This window comes from Medicago sativa, chromosome 8 (genome assembly GCF_051527215.1).
Source record: "Medicago sativa cultivar Bolivia chromosome 8, Bolivia_mono, whole genome shotgun sequence".
Taxonomy (NCBI): Eukaryota; Viridiplantae; Streptophyta; class Magnoliopsida; order Fabales; family Fabaceae; genus Medicago; species Medicago sativa.
In genome coordinates, this window is record NC_140756.1 from 55,185,603 (window position 1) to 55,202,834 (window position 17,232).

At 34.7% G+C, this 17,232-nt stretch overlaps 1 protein-coding gene across 1 annotated transcript; it reads right to left on the reverse strand.

Moving 5' to 3' along the window:
- Window positions 1-12,044: 12,044 nt before the first annotated feature.
- LOC146899648 (uncharacterized) lies at window positions 12,045-16,635 on the reverse strand. The gene is made up of 6 exons (XM_085736830.1): window positions 15,643-16,635; window positions 14,789-14,939; window positions 14,446-14,676; window positions 13,233-13,845; window positions 12,219-12,455; window positions 12,045-12,048 (listed from the first exon to the last, which is right to left on the reverse strand). The coding sequence occupies exons 1-6, from the start codon at window positions 16,633-16,635 to the stop codon at window positions 12,045-12,047; spliced, it is 2,229 nt and encodes a 742-aa protein (XP_085592956.1).
- Between the last annotated feature and the right edge of the window lie 597 nt (window positions 16,636-17,232).

Below are 17,232 nucleotides of genomic sequence, written 5' to 3' on the forward strand. Positions count from 1 at the left end.
TTGGCAAGTGCACCAAATACTATCGAAGTAGTAAAAATATCGATCCCACAAGGACTGTGTTAATCTCAATTCAGCAATAAGGTAAAATTTTTAGGATGCGTAAAAGTTATTTTTGGTTTGCCACTAGGCAGTAGATTTGATTGCATAAAATTAAATAACATAAAATAAAGATTTGGTTAGAAAATAATAGAGAGAGGAGGTCAGGTCTTTCGAATCATCTATGTTCCCCTAATTGGTATACTGCACCTATTCTTATGACTGATTTCCTAGTCCCACGATAGTTAACAAAATAGTCCTAATCAATCCCTTGAGTTAGGACCCTCTTCTCACACTACAACCCCTAATCCCTTAGGTGGTTTAATAATATTTGAAGGTTTAAGCACGTTAACCTAATATCACTAACAAACGATTATCTATTCCTAGACTAACCATGTTTATTAGAACAATTCAATTTGGTCTAAGTCGAAAGCTATGGTCAGTAGTCATTCATTCTCACAAAATCATGTTTATATTTGATCAGGATATAAAAAGCATTAAGAACAATTGAATTGAATAAAGACTAAATAATCATTCACAATAAATAGAGTTTCACAGCATCAAGTATCAATTAGGGTTACAAAGAATCATCTCAGACCTAATCTCTAAGATATTTAGCTACTCATAATTGAGTTTACAAATAGCATAATCAATGAAAAAATTAAAACATACATAAACTGGTAAAGAATGGAGGAAATCGCCCCATTCTTCAGTCTCCAGGTCTGCAAATCGCACTTTCTCTCTCCAAAATCGTAACCCTTGTTTTTGGAATAGACTTCAGCATAAATAGGCACAGAATATCGCCCAAATCGTGTCACATTTTAAGTAAATCGTGACACGTTTTCACCTTGTAGAGCAAGAAAACAAATTAGGGTTTCTCCAAATCGTGGCACGTTTTACCAATCGTGCCACGTTTTCAAATGTCGAACCAAACCTTTCTGAAGCTTCTCAAATCGTGTCACGTTTCATCCAAATCATGACACGTTTTCATTCTTTGCTTTTTCTTCAGTTTTTCTGCTCTTTTGCTGCATAAGTCTCCTTGTGAACTCCATTTTTGTGCTAGAATACATCTAAAATTACGTAATGACAAGATGTCATCACAACCCCAAACTTAAACCATTCCTTGTCCTCAAGGAATTTACTTGCACAGCTGACAATCGACAGTAAAATAACAATTACTTGATCAAGCTATAGTACCCAAAAGTTCAACACCTTACTAGCTAGAGATGAGCTAGTTTGACTTGTACGCATCCACCAATTCACAACTCCACACAACAATATGAAAAGGGTTCACACAAAGTCGACATGCAATCTACATATTACCATACGCTTGAAAAGTTTCTAAACGTCAATCAAAATCAATGTCAATGCACACTTTGAGGTCTTTAAGGGTTATAACGGGGCTTATGTGAAGGTGGGATAATATTTGGATAAGTAGGCTACACAAAATTTGAGTTAGGCATTCCTACGGAAGTTAAAGCACAAAATTCAATCCTTCATTCATTCACCTTATGGAACAACAATCAATGCAAAGGTACTAGAGAATATTTTTAACAGTTGGGACAATCGAGTTTGAAGTTACTCGGATTTTCAATGTTTTGTCCCTTTTTCATCATTCAATTTCATTTTTCATTCATTTTTTTTATACACCATTTTTGTGTGTATTTTTCATGATAAAGTTCATTCTTTGTTCTCTTATTCTCTAGTACCCCCACCCCAAACTTAATTGGTTGCAAATTCCAATAGCAACCCCAAACTTAATCTTTAGCAACATTCTACAATGCCTAACTCAGAAAAAACAATATGGGACAAGTCCTAAAAGTCTCTAAGCTTGTAACGTAGTTTGTCACCTAACAAAAAGTTCTAATCCTACCGGCTCAAATTGGTTAAGAAATAGATAAAATTTAACAATTAAAATCAGGGTAGGCTTCAAAAGGCTCACAGGACCAAGCACTTTTGCCTCAGTGTGCTAATGACAAAGATCAATCAACAGTAGAGAAAAATCGCAAATTCTAGAAATGTAGTTGCATGGAATAATCTAATATAAGTAAATTGAAAAATAAAATTTGGCAATGAACCTTATGGCTGAGATTTCTGGGAGTTGTGACTACCTATCTTGAACTGCCGTACACTTCGCCTTTGAAATCACAAGTCACTCCTCCTTTTGAACTTTTGGAATACCACTTGAACAAACATTTGTTACTAAACTGTAAAGAGTCAACAAACAAGTAAATTCATCAATAATAAACAAGTTCAAGAACAATTACATCAATGGGGGGTATAACCGAGTTAAACCAAAATGAAAATTAAAGACAAATTGTTTGACTCAACACTAGAAATAAAATACTGAAAATAAAGACATAATAATAAAAAGGATGGGTTACCTCCCACCAAGCGCTTTCTTTTACGTCATTGAGCTTGACGCTTCAATCACTGTTAGGGTGGCAAATATGTCAGAAAGAACACATCATCATTCTTCTTCCTCTTGTTTGGTAGGAATTCCATGAATTTGTAACAAAGAAGTAGATGCTCCCATGCACTTACAGTTAAACCTTTGGAATTTAAGCTCTCCCACCTTAGAGAAGGACAAGCAACCATCTGCACACGAGTGATTTCCTTAACCCCTGTTTGTTCAGACTTTGGGAAAATGTCAACACTCCTCACTTTTGGATTTTCTTCTACCATAACCTTGTGACACTCAATCTCCATCTGAACCAGCTTCCTTTGAGACTCATGTGCTTTCTCAACAAGATCACCACACTGAACATCAGACTTCTCAAATGAAACTTGATTTGACACCAAGAAATCATCTAAAATATTCTGAAGTTGAGTATTGTAATCTATGTTGATCACCTCTTTCTTCCCTTCACCATCACTACCTGGTTGATTCGCCTCATAATGAACACAACTCGAGATTTTGTTGTCCAAAATTTTGATCTTAAAAGATAGCATATATTTTTCATACTGCAACTTAGCAATCTCTTATGTGTCATAGAGGAGTACCCTGTCTATCATAGCTGCAAAACTTGGATAAACTTTTCAGTAGCACAGTACAATGAGAAGAAAACAAAGAGCATAATATATTATATATATATATATACAAAAATATAAATGACAGAAATCCTAAATAAAAACAAAATTGCCAAATTGAAATGACTTAACAGTCCCCGGCAACGTCGCCAAAAACTTGATAGACGTTTGGCAAGTGCACCAAATACTATCGAAGTAGTAAAAATATCGATCCCACGAGGACTGTGTTAATCTCAATTCAGCAATAAGGTAAAATATTTAGGATGCGTAAAAGTTATTTTTGGTTTGCCACTAGGCAGTAGATTTGATTGCATAAAATTAAATAACATAAAATAAAGATTTGGTTAGAAAATAATAGAGAGATGAGGTCAGGTCTTTCGAATCATCTATGTTCCCCTAATTGGTATACTGCACCTATTCTTATGACTGATTTCCTAGTCCCACGATAGTTAACAAAATAGTCTTAATCAATCCCTTGAGTTAGGACCCTCTTCTCACACTACAACCCCTAATCCCTTAGGTGGTTTAATAATATTTGAAGGTTTAAGCACGTTAACCTAATATCACTAACAAACGATTATCTATTCCTAGACTAACCATGTTTATTGGAACAGTTCAATTTGGTCTAAGTCGAAAGCTATGGTCAGTAGTCATTCGTTCTCACAAAATCATGTTTATATTTGATCAGGATATAAAAAGCATTAAGAACAATTGAATTGAATAAAGACTAAATAATCATTCACAATAAATAGAGTTTCACAGCATCATGTATCAATTAGGGTTGCAAAAATCATCTCAGACCTAATCTCTAAGAGATTAAAACATACATAAACTGGTAAAGAATGGAGGAAATCGCCCCGTTCTTCAGTCTCCAGGTCTGCAAATCGCACTTTCGCTCTCCAAAATTGTAACCCTTGTTTTTGGAATAGACTTCAGCTTAAATAGGCACAGAATATCGCCCAAATCGTGTCACGTTTTAAGTAAATCGTGACACGTTTTCACCTTGTAGAGCAAGAAAACAAATTAGGGTTTCTCCAAATCGTGGCACGTTTTACCAATCGTGCCACGTTTTCAAATGTCGAACCAAACCTTTCTGAAGCTTCTCAAATCGTGTCACGTTTCATCCAAATCGTGACACGTTTTCATTCTTTGCTTTTTCTCCAGTTTTTCTGCTCTTTTGCTGCATAAGTCTCCTTGTGAACTCCATTTTTGTGCTAAAATACATCTAAAATTACGTAATGACAAGATGTCATCAAAGCTCAGCCAATCTCTCTTTCTCCAAATTCAACACTTCAGTTCTATCTTCAATTCTCTCTAAAACAGGAGCGTATTGAGTATTCTCCACAAATTCATGACTGCTAGAGTTATCTTCAACATCTTCATTAATTCTTTCTTGTAGTTCATCGTTAATCTCATCTTCCAACACAACATCTTTTTCCTTAGAAGCCTCAATTACTTTTTGTGCAAGAACCTCAAATCTATTACCTTGTGTCATCTCTGTGCTGAAGGTTTTATTCTGGTTTTCTGCATCACCATCTACCAAACAAGTTGCAGGCTGATTGGAGTCCTTCTTCTTAGAAGTCTCAACCACATCTTCAACAACAATAGGTTCATTAACTTGGTTGCCCTCTTTTTTCCTCCCGTCATTAACTATTTGAAACTCTTTTCTGTTCTCCCCAGTCTGTTTCTTAACCTTATGAGCTTCATGTGCCTAGCTAAAAATCTGCATTCATCAATATGGTGTCCAATCTTCAAACAATGAGAACAGAACTCAGGCAGGTTTTCATATTCCAAATCAACAAAGAAAGCATAGTCTTTCCTTTCCTTTCCACAAGCACCTTATAGCGCAGTTGTTGAGTAACATCCATGTCTACCAAAACCCTAGCAAAATGCCCAAAGGTTCTCTCCATCATAGGTTTGGTGGAATCAGGGTCAGTGCATATTGGTGTACCTGCGCTATTAGCTATTGAAAACAAGATTCTAGGGCGCTAGTATTCTTGTGGGAGACCATATATTCTAAGCCATACCTGTGCTGATGTAGAGTTTTGGACTTTAGGGTTAAAATCCTGTGTCCAGGCAAACAGTTTAAGAACTCCAGGATTGAGATTCCAAGAGGAGGTGGATCTGACTCTCATCTTCTAAAGATGAAAAAGAAAACTCAAAATACCCTTTACCAATAGAGGTAACACCCCACTTACCTAAATTCTTCCAAACCTGTAATAATTTGGTGCGCAAAGCAACAACAGTCAGTGGAGTTGTTTCTTTTGGCCATATCACCCTTCATGAAAGTTAAACTTGCATGAGTTGATTCCTGCATCAACTTCATCATCAGGAATGGTTATTGCATAGTTGTCACCTTTCAGTACCGGTTGAGGTAGTTGAGAATTCGGGATATCACATAGATTGGATAAAGCATGTGCAAAGGTTTTGGTTTGTTTCTGGGTAGTATCAAATTGATTAACAGATGAATCCATTGTTTTGTTGATTGGTAAGGTCTTGGGTGTTTCATTTGTGGTGTTTTTGGTTGGATCTGTAGATTTTTGGGATATGGGTTTGAAGTTAGGGTTTATAGGAGAAGGTGGTTTAGGGTGGTTTGGAGCTGGATTGTTTGGTGCATCAAAGAATTGAAGACAAGGCCAAGAGTTTATGAATGGAGAAGCCATGATCAGAAGGGAGGTGGTGATTAAAAAGTACCTTACCTAACAGTGAAGGAAACTAAGGTAGTTGACAAATGAATAGTAACAAAATCGCATTTCCTTTTCACTTTATTTACTTTATTCAAATTAAGTTATTTACATTATTTTAAATTATTTATTTGCTTTATTCTAATTTATTTATGCATTTAAAATAAACATTTGTTCATTAAATAAATACAAATATAAATAAAAACAAATGAACTAAATTAATATTTATTCATTAAATACAAAATCAGAAAATAAAAGCAAATATAAATAAAATGAAATGAACAAAATTAATACATATAACAACATCTCATTTTATTAATAGAATTCATACAATAATTGATACAATAATTTATTCGAATTCACTAAATCTACTTATTTTCTTTTTACCCTCTTGGAGTAAAAAGTGATCAGCCTTCTTAGGGTAAAATAGTGAGCAGCCTTCTTGGAGAAAATACATCATCAACCCTTGGGCTAAATTTAAATCTGGTTCTTTTTATACCTCAAGAAGATTCTTTTTACCCACGGTAAAAAGTTTTTGGGGTAAAAAAAACACAAATTTAAACTTATCCCAAGGGTTGATCACTTACCCAAGTCGGTTACTCACTATTTTGCCCCAAAGAAGTCTGATCACTTTTACCCCCAAAGAGACTATCGAAAAAAAAAGAGAAATAGAGGGAGAGAGTGAGGAGGGAGGGAGGGAAAGTGATATGGTGTGAGGAAATAGGGAAGTATGAAGGGGTATTTATAGGTGGGAATGGTAGTATAGGTTATAAATACCACTAATGTGGTCAAAAAACGTGTAAATTTGGTAAAAAAAAACGTGTAGATTGAATGTTGAAAAACTGACCAAAGACAAAAAAACGTGTGTCCTTCAATTCTGACCACCGGCCAACGTGCGGGAGTTAACTCGCGCACAGGCCAGTGGTGTGTGACTTAAGTCACGCAGAGCTTATAAGGTGCGTGAGTTAAGTCACGCAGCGTGACTTTGAAGATAATATTGCTTATTGACTTAGTTTTTGTTTTGATGATGTCTAAGATAGATAGGTTTATTTGATGATGTTCTTTTGTGTTGATTAGCTTTAGCTTAGAAACTTGTTAAAGCACCCTAGCAAATCATGTCTCATAGTGTCATGTGAATCTTTGATGTCTCGTGTGTTGTCATGAATTGCTTGAGTCGATTCATGATTCATTGATTCATATCTAGCATTCCTTTTGTCCATTCTCCTTGTGTCACTCCTTTTGAATCGAGTCAAACCTTGTCTCATTGTGTCTTGTATTCCCTTGATGTCTTGTGTGGTGTCTTGTTTTGCAAACTTCTTTTTTTGTGTGTTAGTATCCTTCATTTTTGTGTTTGAATCGACTCATTACAGTCTGAATTGATTCAATAAAGTTTCAGACTTCATTTGAATCGATTCGAATATATTTGAATCGATTCATCCATGCATCGTAGCAACACTTGTTAGGTGTTTTTGTAGAGCCCAGGCTCTGATGCCAATTGAAGTAGCAATAAACGTCACAAGAAAGGGGGGGTTTGAATTGTGACCCTTTTAAAAATTATTCCTGAAAGTTAAGTTTAGATTTATATACTCAAGAATGTTCTTGGTGTACGTTAGTTCAACAAGTTTAGAGTATATAAAAATTTAATCAAAACAGAATGTTCTAAAGAATGTTTATAAGCAGAATGAGAAAAATGATGTTAAGTTAAAATATAAGTTTATTTTAACAAAGACCAGAATGTTCTGGAGAATGATGACAGAATGATAAAACAATATTATATGCTGATTTTAAACCTTAGTCAAATATTTAAGTAATTGTTTTATCTTGGACCAGAATGTTCTAGAGATTAATGTAAGTGTGATAAAGTGTGTGTGTTGTGTAACTTTAAATAAAGAGAGAGAGAGAGAAAGAAGAATAACACAGGAGAGTTATCCTGGTTCACCAAACCCGGCTACTTCCAGTCCCCACACCTCGTGTGAGATTATCCACTATAGTTTTCTTGCTAATAGAAACTTCTGACTAGCACTATAAGATCTTGATCACACCAGATCAGTCCGTTACACCTGTATTATCAACCTCAGCAGGCTTCTACAATTCTTTGCGCACTAGCAAAAGAAAGGTTGGAATTTTCTACCTCAAACTATTAAGCCCAATAGACTTGAGAAGAATACAACACACTTTGTATAATGAGATTTGTGTGGATCAAATAAATACTCAACTCGTAGTTTGAGTTTTACAATAGCAAATTCAAAAGAGAAGATCCAAGTGATATAGTGAGAGAGCTTGGAATTTGCTTTGTTTGCGAAGAGCTTTGTTTGTAGTGATGATTTTCACTTAGAGAGATATTAGCTTTCAAAACTCTTGCTTATAACCTTCAAAGGCCCTTGTATTTATAGGTGAGGAGTGTCTTGGTGATCAAGGGAGAAAATAGAGCTGTTGGATACGTTTTTGATAGCTGTCCAAAGACTCAATTGATTTCTCTTTTCTTCTTTAAAATAGCCAGAACGTTCTCAGAATGTTCTGTATGAACAGCCTGGCTTTTACAGCACTGTTGCTTGCTTACGCATGAGATAACCAGCTGTTATGAGCTGTATAACTTGTTGCCCAATGCAGATGATGTCATTGTCCTTTGCTTTAGTGATGTCATGCTTTAAGCCATGTGCATTTATTCTTTAATGGGCTTCTTGGATCCAAATGGGTCGAACCCTTTTCCTAAGGCCCAAGAGACATTTATTAAATGCTATTTTGCCATGCTTTCTTGCTGTGCAGACTTGTTCACTTTTGATGTACTGTTTCATTTTCATCGTATTTGCCAGAACGTTCTCAGATTGTTCTCATGAAACAAATTCTCACAAAATGAATTAGTAGATAACAAGATTAAATAAATATAATATGTTTGTAATCTTTAAAACATCAAATAAGGATTTTGTCTCAACAATCTCCCCCTTTTTGATGATGACAAACATTTATAATTTATTTTGATTTTGATTTGAGTTTTTTTGAAAATTTGTTAAAAACTCCCCCTCAATTTTAGCAACTAAAATTTTGTGCCATTTTGAGAGTATTTCCAGAATATGTTTATGGCAATTGAGTTTGATAATTTTATCAAAGAACTCCCCCTCAATTCATGCATTCAAGATTCATATGCAAAATGAGAATATAAACATAAACAACATATTCATTAATCATGAAGATCATTACAAGGTATCAAACCTAGCATTTCTAAACATCAAAAAACATTGTTCATATGCGCACATACTAGCAGCAATTTGATCCTCAATCAATCATGATCAACATACATAATTAAAGACATAAATAGAGAATTAAAAACAGAGTTTTTAAACATCAAAATAGCATAATAAAACATCCTAGCATTAATCTATTCTTCCCTAGATCCTAGCTGTTTTCCTGGTCCTCCTAACTCATATTCCCCTAACTCCCCTAAATCATCTCCCCCTTTGTCATCATGAAAAGGGGCAGCAGCAACAGGAGCAGTAGCAGCAGGTGGAATGGTTGGTGAGGAAGCATCAGAAGAAGAAGAGATAGTAGGCATGAACATGGGATACATAGGAACTGGAAATGGATTTTGTTCTGGTCTTGCCACTTCATTCTTGTCACTCATAGTGTTTTTCCATTTCCTTGACAGAGTAGCTTCATAAGTTAGCCAAGACAGATAATGCAAAATAGCATTATTCCCTTCAATAACCCTAGTGAGATCATTTCGTGTCTTGCTGCAATCTTTCTCAACTTTAGACCTTTTGGTTGGCCTTTCATTGTTCTCAACAATTCATTGCGCCATTGAAGGAGACTCCGTAAACCTTGAAGGAAAAGTGAGATTGGTTTGAAGAGATTTGAAAGAATCCATCTGGACAGATGTATCAAAACCTTGTGGAGCAAAGAGTTTGTCCACTGAGTCAGGTTGGAATAAAGCAGAATATTCATGCTTTTGTGGAGAGATAAACAAGTTTGATGATTTTGTGACTGGGGGTTTTTCTGTGAAGCTTTGAAGGATCTCAGAAGCCTTGACATTTGAGAAAGACGCATTGTTGCCAAAATTCGCAAGCAATTCTTGATCCTCCTCCATCACAGGAGAACGTTCTGGAGGGATGCAGTGTTCATCAGAAGCATTTTCTGGAACAGGATTTTGTAGAGTAGACTCATCTTCCCTCTTTCTTTTGAGGTCAGTTTGAGGCTCAACATCAGATTCCTGCTTCATGTGACTCAGATTCTTTGGGGTGAATTGAGAATACTCAAACAAAGATTGTTCACCCTCAAAAGGAACATGATTTTTGATGAAGATTTTAGTGAGAGCCATTCCATATGGCAGATATGACTTTTTGTTTCGAGATTGAATGACATTGATCATGTTATGAATTATGATATAAGGCAGACTCAATTTCTCTTTCATGTAGAGATGATACATGACTAAAAGATCATTTGGACTTACATTTTGAAAATTGCCATTCCTAGGTAAGACACAGTGTTGACTTATACCATGGAACACTTTTGGTTTTGGCACAAGGTTCGAAGAAACAAACTTAGTGACATTTGGTTTGAAAAGGAGTTTGAGAACATTCTCAGAATCTACTTCGAGTTTTTCAAACCAATCATCACCAAAAAAAGTACGACCAGTATTAGAGATACCAAGAATGTCAGAGATTACCTGTGGAGTGAGACGAATCTCAACATCCTTGATTTTAGACACTATTAGGCTTTCCTCAGGGTATGCTTCTGCCATGAAGTAGAAAGCTTGAATAAGCTTTGGGTAGTGTCTCTCACGAAGTTGAAGAAATTTGGTCCACAACCTTGCTCATCCACATATTCCTTAAGATCAACTTTGTCTTTTTCAAGTTTGACAAAGTCATAATACCTTCCAATTCCAATAGACCTGTTTTCCCATTTCTTTTTGAAATCCTTTTTCAATGTTGGATCAAACAGGGGTACCTTCTTTCCTTGAGAGATTTTAATGTTCTTTGGTTTTGAGGTAGTTTTACGCTTTGGAGAACATTCTGGAGAATAATCTGAAGACAGTTTGTCATCTTCATCTGAAGAGCTTTCTGAAGAACCTTCTGGAGAACGATCTGGTTCAACAGTTTGCTTCTGTTTTCCTTTGTCCTTCACAGTTGGTTTAGGCTTTGGTTTTGGTACAGAAGCCTTAACAGAAGGTTTTGAGACCTTTTTGCTACTCTTAGGTTTAGGCTTAAGAGGAGAAGGAGTTTTCTCAACCAAAGGAGTAGGTGGTTCAGTTTCTTCATCTGAATCAGAGATTTCATGGACAGTTGTGTCCACACTGTTGGTTTTCCTTGTTCCAACTGCAGAGCGAAGCCTTTGAGATTTCCTAGGTCTTGGATTAGGAGCAGATTTAGCCTTCTTTGGAGGCATCTTCCTTTTGGTGGCGTTCCTGAGATGAAGAGCAATTTTGTTCAGGTTTGGAGGTTCCTGAGGAGCGGTTTGTTGTTCTTCAACTGCTTCTGTTGGTGGGTTGAGATTGAGGTTGACAAATGTTGGTTGTGGTTCAACATACACAACCATCGCAAGAGGATGGAAAGATTCTGGGTCAGGGATGAAAGGAAGTTCTTCATCATTCTTCGATGGAGTTTTTTCTGGTGTTGTTTCGGTGGTGAGATAATCATCTTGCAAGGTTTGTTCAACAGTGTTTTTGAGCGGAGATTGTGGTGGAGTTTCGAATGGAGTAGTTTCTTTGGTTGGTGGTGGAGTTAAATCGAAACGTGGTGATGTGGGGGATGACGGTGGTTTTGTCGGAGGAGACGGTGGAGAAGGAGAACGAGTTGGAGATGGTGAAAGAGGAGAGGATTGGTCTAGGTTAGAGCTACCAGCACCCTTGGTTCTTGCCATTTTTTGGTGAAGAAGATGATGTACGATGGTGGTTTTTGAGAGAAGAAGTTGAGACGGTTTAAAGAAGGAAGAGAGTGGGAAGTTTTAGAGAGAGAAAGTGAAAACCGATTTTGGGAGAGGGAAAAGTTGAGAAGTGACTTTTAGTGGTTTAATGATGAGAGAGGGGACAAGATCATTTAATGGGCTGTAATATTTCTTGATCTTGGTAATTTCTTTTCTACCTAGAGACTAGTTTAAATAGAAGAAACTATTTTGAAAAGACATGGTTGAGGCGTGACCCTCAAGTGTGTCTTGTAGGGTAATTCTTTCAAGAATGTTTTTAGAACATTCTGATGAAGAGAAGACTCTTCCTATTTTGACCTTTTGCAAGGATTTTGAATAATGTGTAATTTTTCTTTAATAAAATTAAAGTGATCCTCAACTAGAGGTTTAGTAAAGATATCAGCTAATTGATTTTTTGTATCAACAAAAATCAATTCAAGTTCCTTTTTATTTACATGATCTCTAATGAAATGATGTTTAATTTCAATATGTTTTGATCTTGAATGTTGAATGGGATTTTTTGATAAATTTATTGCACTTGTATTGTCACAAAATACTGGAATATTTGTGTACCTTATAGAGAAATCCTCAAGTTCATTTTTAATCCAGAGAACTTGAGAACAACAGTCGGCTGCTGACACATATTCTGCTTCTGTGGTTGACAAAGCAATAGTGTTTTGTTTTCTGCATGACCAACTTATAAGTGCATTCCCAAGAAACTGACATGCTCCATTTGTGCTTTTTCTTTCTATTTTGTCTCCAGCATAGTCAGCATCACAGTATGTTATAAGATCAAAACAGGAACCTTTGCTATACCAAAGGCCAAGATCAGTAGTACCTACTAGGTATCTAAAAATTCTTTTTACAGCAGTTAAATGGGATTCTCTTGGAGAAGTTTGAAAATGTGCACATAAACCAACAGCAAAAACAATATCTGGTCTACTGGCAGTTAAGTACAACAGAGATCCAATCATTCCTTTGTATTCTTTTTCAGAAATAGTTTTTCCATTTTCATCCTTATCTAGGTTAGATGTTGGATGCATGGGAGTTGCCATTATTTTGGCTTCATTCATTTTATATTTTATGAGAAGATCTTTTATATATTTTTCTTGACAAATAAAAATGCCATTTGATTCTTGCTTAATTTGTAAGCCAAGAAAGAATCTTAATTCTCCCATCATACTCATTTCAAATTCACTTTGCATGAGATTGGAAAAATCATCGCACATTTTTTCATTTGTTGAACCAAATATGATGTCATCAACATAAATTTGAACAATTAAAAAATTTGTGTTGTCATCTTTTCTAAAAAGAGTTGTATCTATTTTTCCTCTAGAAAAATTATTTTTGATTAAGAATGTACTTAACCTTTCATACCAAGCTCGAGGAGCTTGTTTGAGACCATATAGTGCTTTTGTGAGTTTAAACACATGATTAGGTTTATTTACGTTCTCAAAACTAGGAGGTTGATGAACATAAACTTCCTCATTTAAAAATCCATTTAAAAAGGCACTTTTGACATCCATTTGAAATAACTTAATATTTTTATGAGATGCATATGCAAGAAGAATTCTAATTGCTTCTAACCTGGCTATCGGAGCAAAAGTTTCATCGTAATCAATACCTTCTTGTTGATTATACCCTTGTGCTACCAATCTAGCTTTATTTCTGATAACTTTTCCTTCTTCATTTAGTTTATTTCTAAATACCCATCTTGTTCCAATGATGGATTGATTTTGAGGTTTAGGAACAAGGTTCCATACTTCATTTTTCTCAAATTGAGAGAGTTCTTCTTCCATGCCTTTTACCCATGATTCTTCACATATTGCCTCTTGTATGTTCTTTGGTTTAATGTGAGAGATCATTGCCATGTTGACATCATTATTTATGAATGATCGTCTTGTTCTTATTCCATCAGATGTATCTCCAATGATTTGTTCAGGAGGGTGATCACCAATGGTTCTCCAGCTTCTTGGAAGAACTTGTGGAGAATGTTCTTGAATGTTATCATCTTCCTTTTGAGAGATTTCTTCTTCATCTTCTTTGTTGATTATTAAATCATCGAACTCATCAAAAATAACATGCATGCTAATTTCCATGGTTTGATTTTTCAAATTATAAATTCTATATCCTTTGGAATTTGTTGCATATCCCAAAAATATTCCTTTATCTGATTTTGAATCAAACTTTCCTAGATTTTCTTTATCATTTAAAATATAACAATAACATCCAAAAATGTGAAAATATGAAATGTTAGGTTTTATATTTTTCCAGAGTTCATATGGGGTTTTGTTTAGAATTTTTCTAATTGAAACCCTGTTAATGATATAGCAAGAAGTATTTATGGCTTCAGCCCAAAAGTATTTTTCTATGTTGGACTCATTTAGTATTGTTCTTGCCATTTCCTGAAGAGTTATATTTTTTCTTTCAACAACTCCATTTTGTTGTGGAGTTCTTGCACATGAGAAATTATGAAAAATTCCTTTTTCATCAAAGAAGTCTTTAAAGAATGCATTTTCAAATTCTCCTCCATGATCACTTCTTACTGAAATGATTTTGGATTCTTTTTCATTTTGAACTAATGTACAAAAAGTTTTGAATGCTTCAAATGCTTCATCTTTATGTTTTAAAAATAGAACCCAAGTATATCTGGAAAAATCATCAACAATAACAAAACCATATTGTTTTCCACTTAAACTGGCGGTTCTAACAGGACCAAATAGATCTATGTGAAGTAGTTCAAGAGGTCTTTTGGTTAAAATAAAATCATTTGTTTTAAAACTGCTTTTAACTTGTTTACCTCTTGTACAAGCTTCGCATATCTTATCTTTTTCAAAATCAATTTTTGGAAGTCCTCTTACAAGATCCAGTTTAGATATTTTTGAAATAGTTTTCATACTTATATGTCCAGCTCTTTTGTGCCAAATCCATTTATCTTTTTCAAGAGTCATAAAGCAGGTTTCAGCTGGAATATCATCTAAGTATAAAGCATATAGGTTTTTCTTTCTAGATGCAGTAAAGAAAATCTTACCTGAGGATGTATGTTTTACTATACATATGTTAGGTTTAAAAACAACTTCAAATCCACTATCACATAATTGACTTATGCTTAATAGATTGTGTTTTACCAATAATACATTTACCTTTAATTTGTCCTTTGTCATTATTTCCAAAGGTTACTAGACCTCCTTCCTTTTTCACGAAGGAGATGAAGCATTGTTTATCCCCAGTCATGTGTCTAGAACAACCACTGTCTAAGTACCATGGCTTTGTTCTTGCATCTTGTGAAGATCCCTGCATTTTGAGTTAGTGGTTCCTTAGGTACCCATGAAGATGTGGGTCCTTTTTGGTTAGCTTCATAAATCTCAAGGTGTTTAATCTTGAGAAAACAGTTTACTTCTAGATGACCTAATCTTTTGCAATATGAGCATTCTTTTGTTTTTAATGAAGAAGAATGTTCTTGAGAATGTTCTGAGATAGTCTGATCTACTTTCATTTCTTGTTTTCTCTTTTTATGAAAACAAATAGATTCATGTTGTCCTTGTTTCTTACAGAATGAACATTTTAATTTTTGTGGTATAAGACACTTTTCATAAATTTGATTAAAACCTAAACCAGATTTGTCAAATTCTGCCATTTGTGAACCTACAATTTTTTGAAATGTTTCTGTTGATTTTATAAATTGTGAAAGATCATTTCTAAGTTCTTTGATTTCTCTTTTAAGAACAATATTTTCATTCCTAGAGTTTTCAGGAAGTTTGGTTTTTCCAAAGGCTTTTATTTTTTCAGTTGCTTGAAAATAAGAATCTTGTAGACTTTGAATAGTTTTCTTTTGATCATTATTCAAAGTTTGAAGCTTTTCTTTTTCTTCCTTTAAATCAGAAATTTCTTTTTGTAAAGAGTGACATTTGTTTGTTAAAAAGTTTGAATCAAATAGAAGACTATCAAATTTATTTTCTAACTCTTTGTATACTTGAGGTTGGTCAAAAAGAATTACCTCTTCATTTTCTGAATTCGCCATTAGAACCATGTTGGCTTCAGTGTCTTCATCTTTTGGTTCTTCAAGATCATCCCATGTAAACATCGATTTTGAGTAGGGAGATTTCTTCTGAGTCTTCTTGTTTAATGGACATTCATTTTTGTAATGCCCTAGTTTGTTGCATCCGAAGCAGGTTACTTGACTTTTGTCAATTTCTCCTTTTGAGTTATCTTTCTTGTTAGGAAAGTATTTCTTTATCTGATCTCTTCTTCTCATCATTCTTTGAATCTTCTTTGTGATGAGAGCTAGTTCGTCTTCTGCTTCTCCTTGGATGTTTTCTTCTTCATTGGATTCTTTGATTCCTTCGCTTTGTGTAATGGCATCTTCTTGTTCGCTTTGAGATGCTTTGAGAGCAACCATCTTTCCTTTCCTTGATGGTTTATCATCTTGAAGTAACGTCTCATGAGCCTTTAATGATCCAATGAGATCTTCAAGGGCTAAAGAGTTTAAGTCTTTAGCTTGTGTGATTGCAGTTACCATGGGTCTCCATGTTCTTGGAAGACATCTTAATATTTTTCTTATCCGATCATGAGTGGTATAAGTTTTTCCAAGTGATCTTAATTCATTCACAATGGATGTGAATCTGGAGTACATTTCATCAATGTTCTCATCTTCGTTCATTTCAAAGATTTCAAATTTTCTTACACCGATGTCTATTCTTGTTTCTTTTATGTGACTAGTTCCTTCATGATGGATTTTTAGAGTGTCCCAAACCTTTTTTACAGTATCACATTCATCAACTCTTTCACTTTCTTCCATGCTTAGTGCGCATGATAGAAAGAGTCGAGCTTTAGAATTTAGGAGTATTTTTTCTTTATCTTCTTTTGACCGTGATGCTTCTGGTGTAATTGTTTCCACCTTTGTTGTTGCATCAGTTGTCATGGGTACATGATTCCCATTTGTGATTATTTTCCACATATCCACATCTTGGGATCTGAGGAATAGTTCCATTTTTCCTTTCCAGAAATAATAGTTTTTTCCATTGAAGAATGGTGGTCTTGTGCATGATAGACCTTCTGGTATATACTTTTCTTTTGACATTGCCTTCTTCCTGAATCTTTTCCTCCAACACTTGTTAGGTGTTTTTGTAGAGCCCAGGCTCTGATGTCAATTGAAGTAGCAATAAACGTCAGAAGAAAGGGGGGTTTGAATTGTGACCCTTTTAAAAATTATTCCTGAAAGTTAAGTTTAGATTTATATACTCAAGAATGTTCTTGGTGTACGTTAGTTCAACAAGTTTAGAGTATATAACAATTTAATCAAAACAGAATGTTCTAAAGAATGTTTATAAGCAGAATGAGAAAAATGATGTTAAGTTAAAATATAAGTTTATTTTAACAAAGACCAGAATGTTCTGGAGAATGATGACAGAATGATAAAACAATATTATATGCTGATTTTAAACCTTAATCAAATATTTAAGTAATTGTTTTATCTTGGACCAGAATGTTCTGGAGATTAATGTAAGTGTGATAAAGTGTGTGTGTTGTGTAACTTTAAATAAAGAGAGAGAGAAAGAAGAATAACACAGGAGAGTTATCCTGGTTC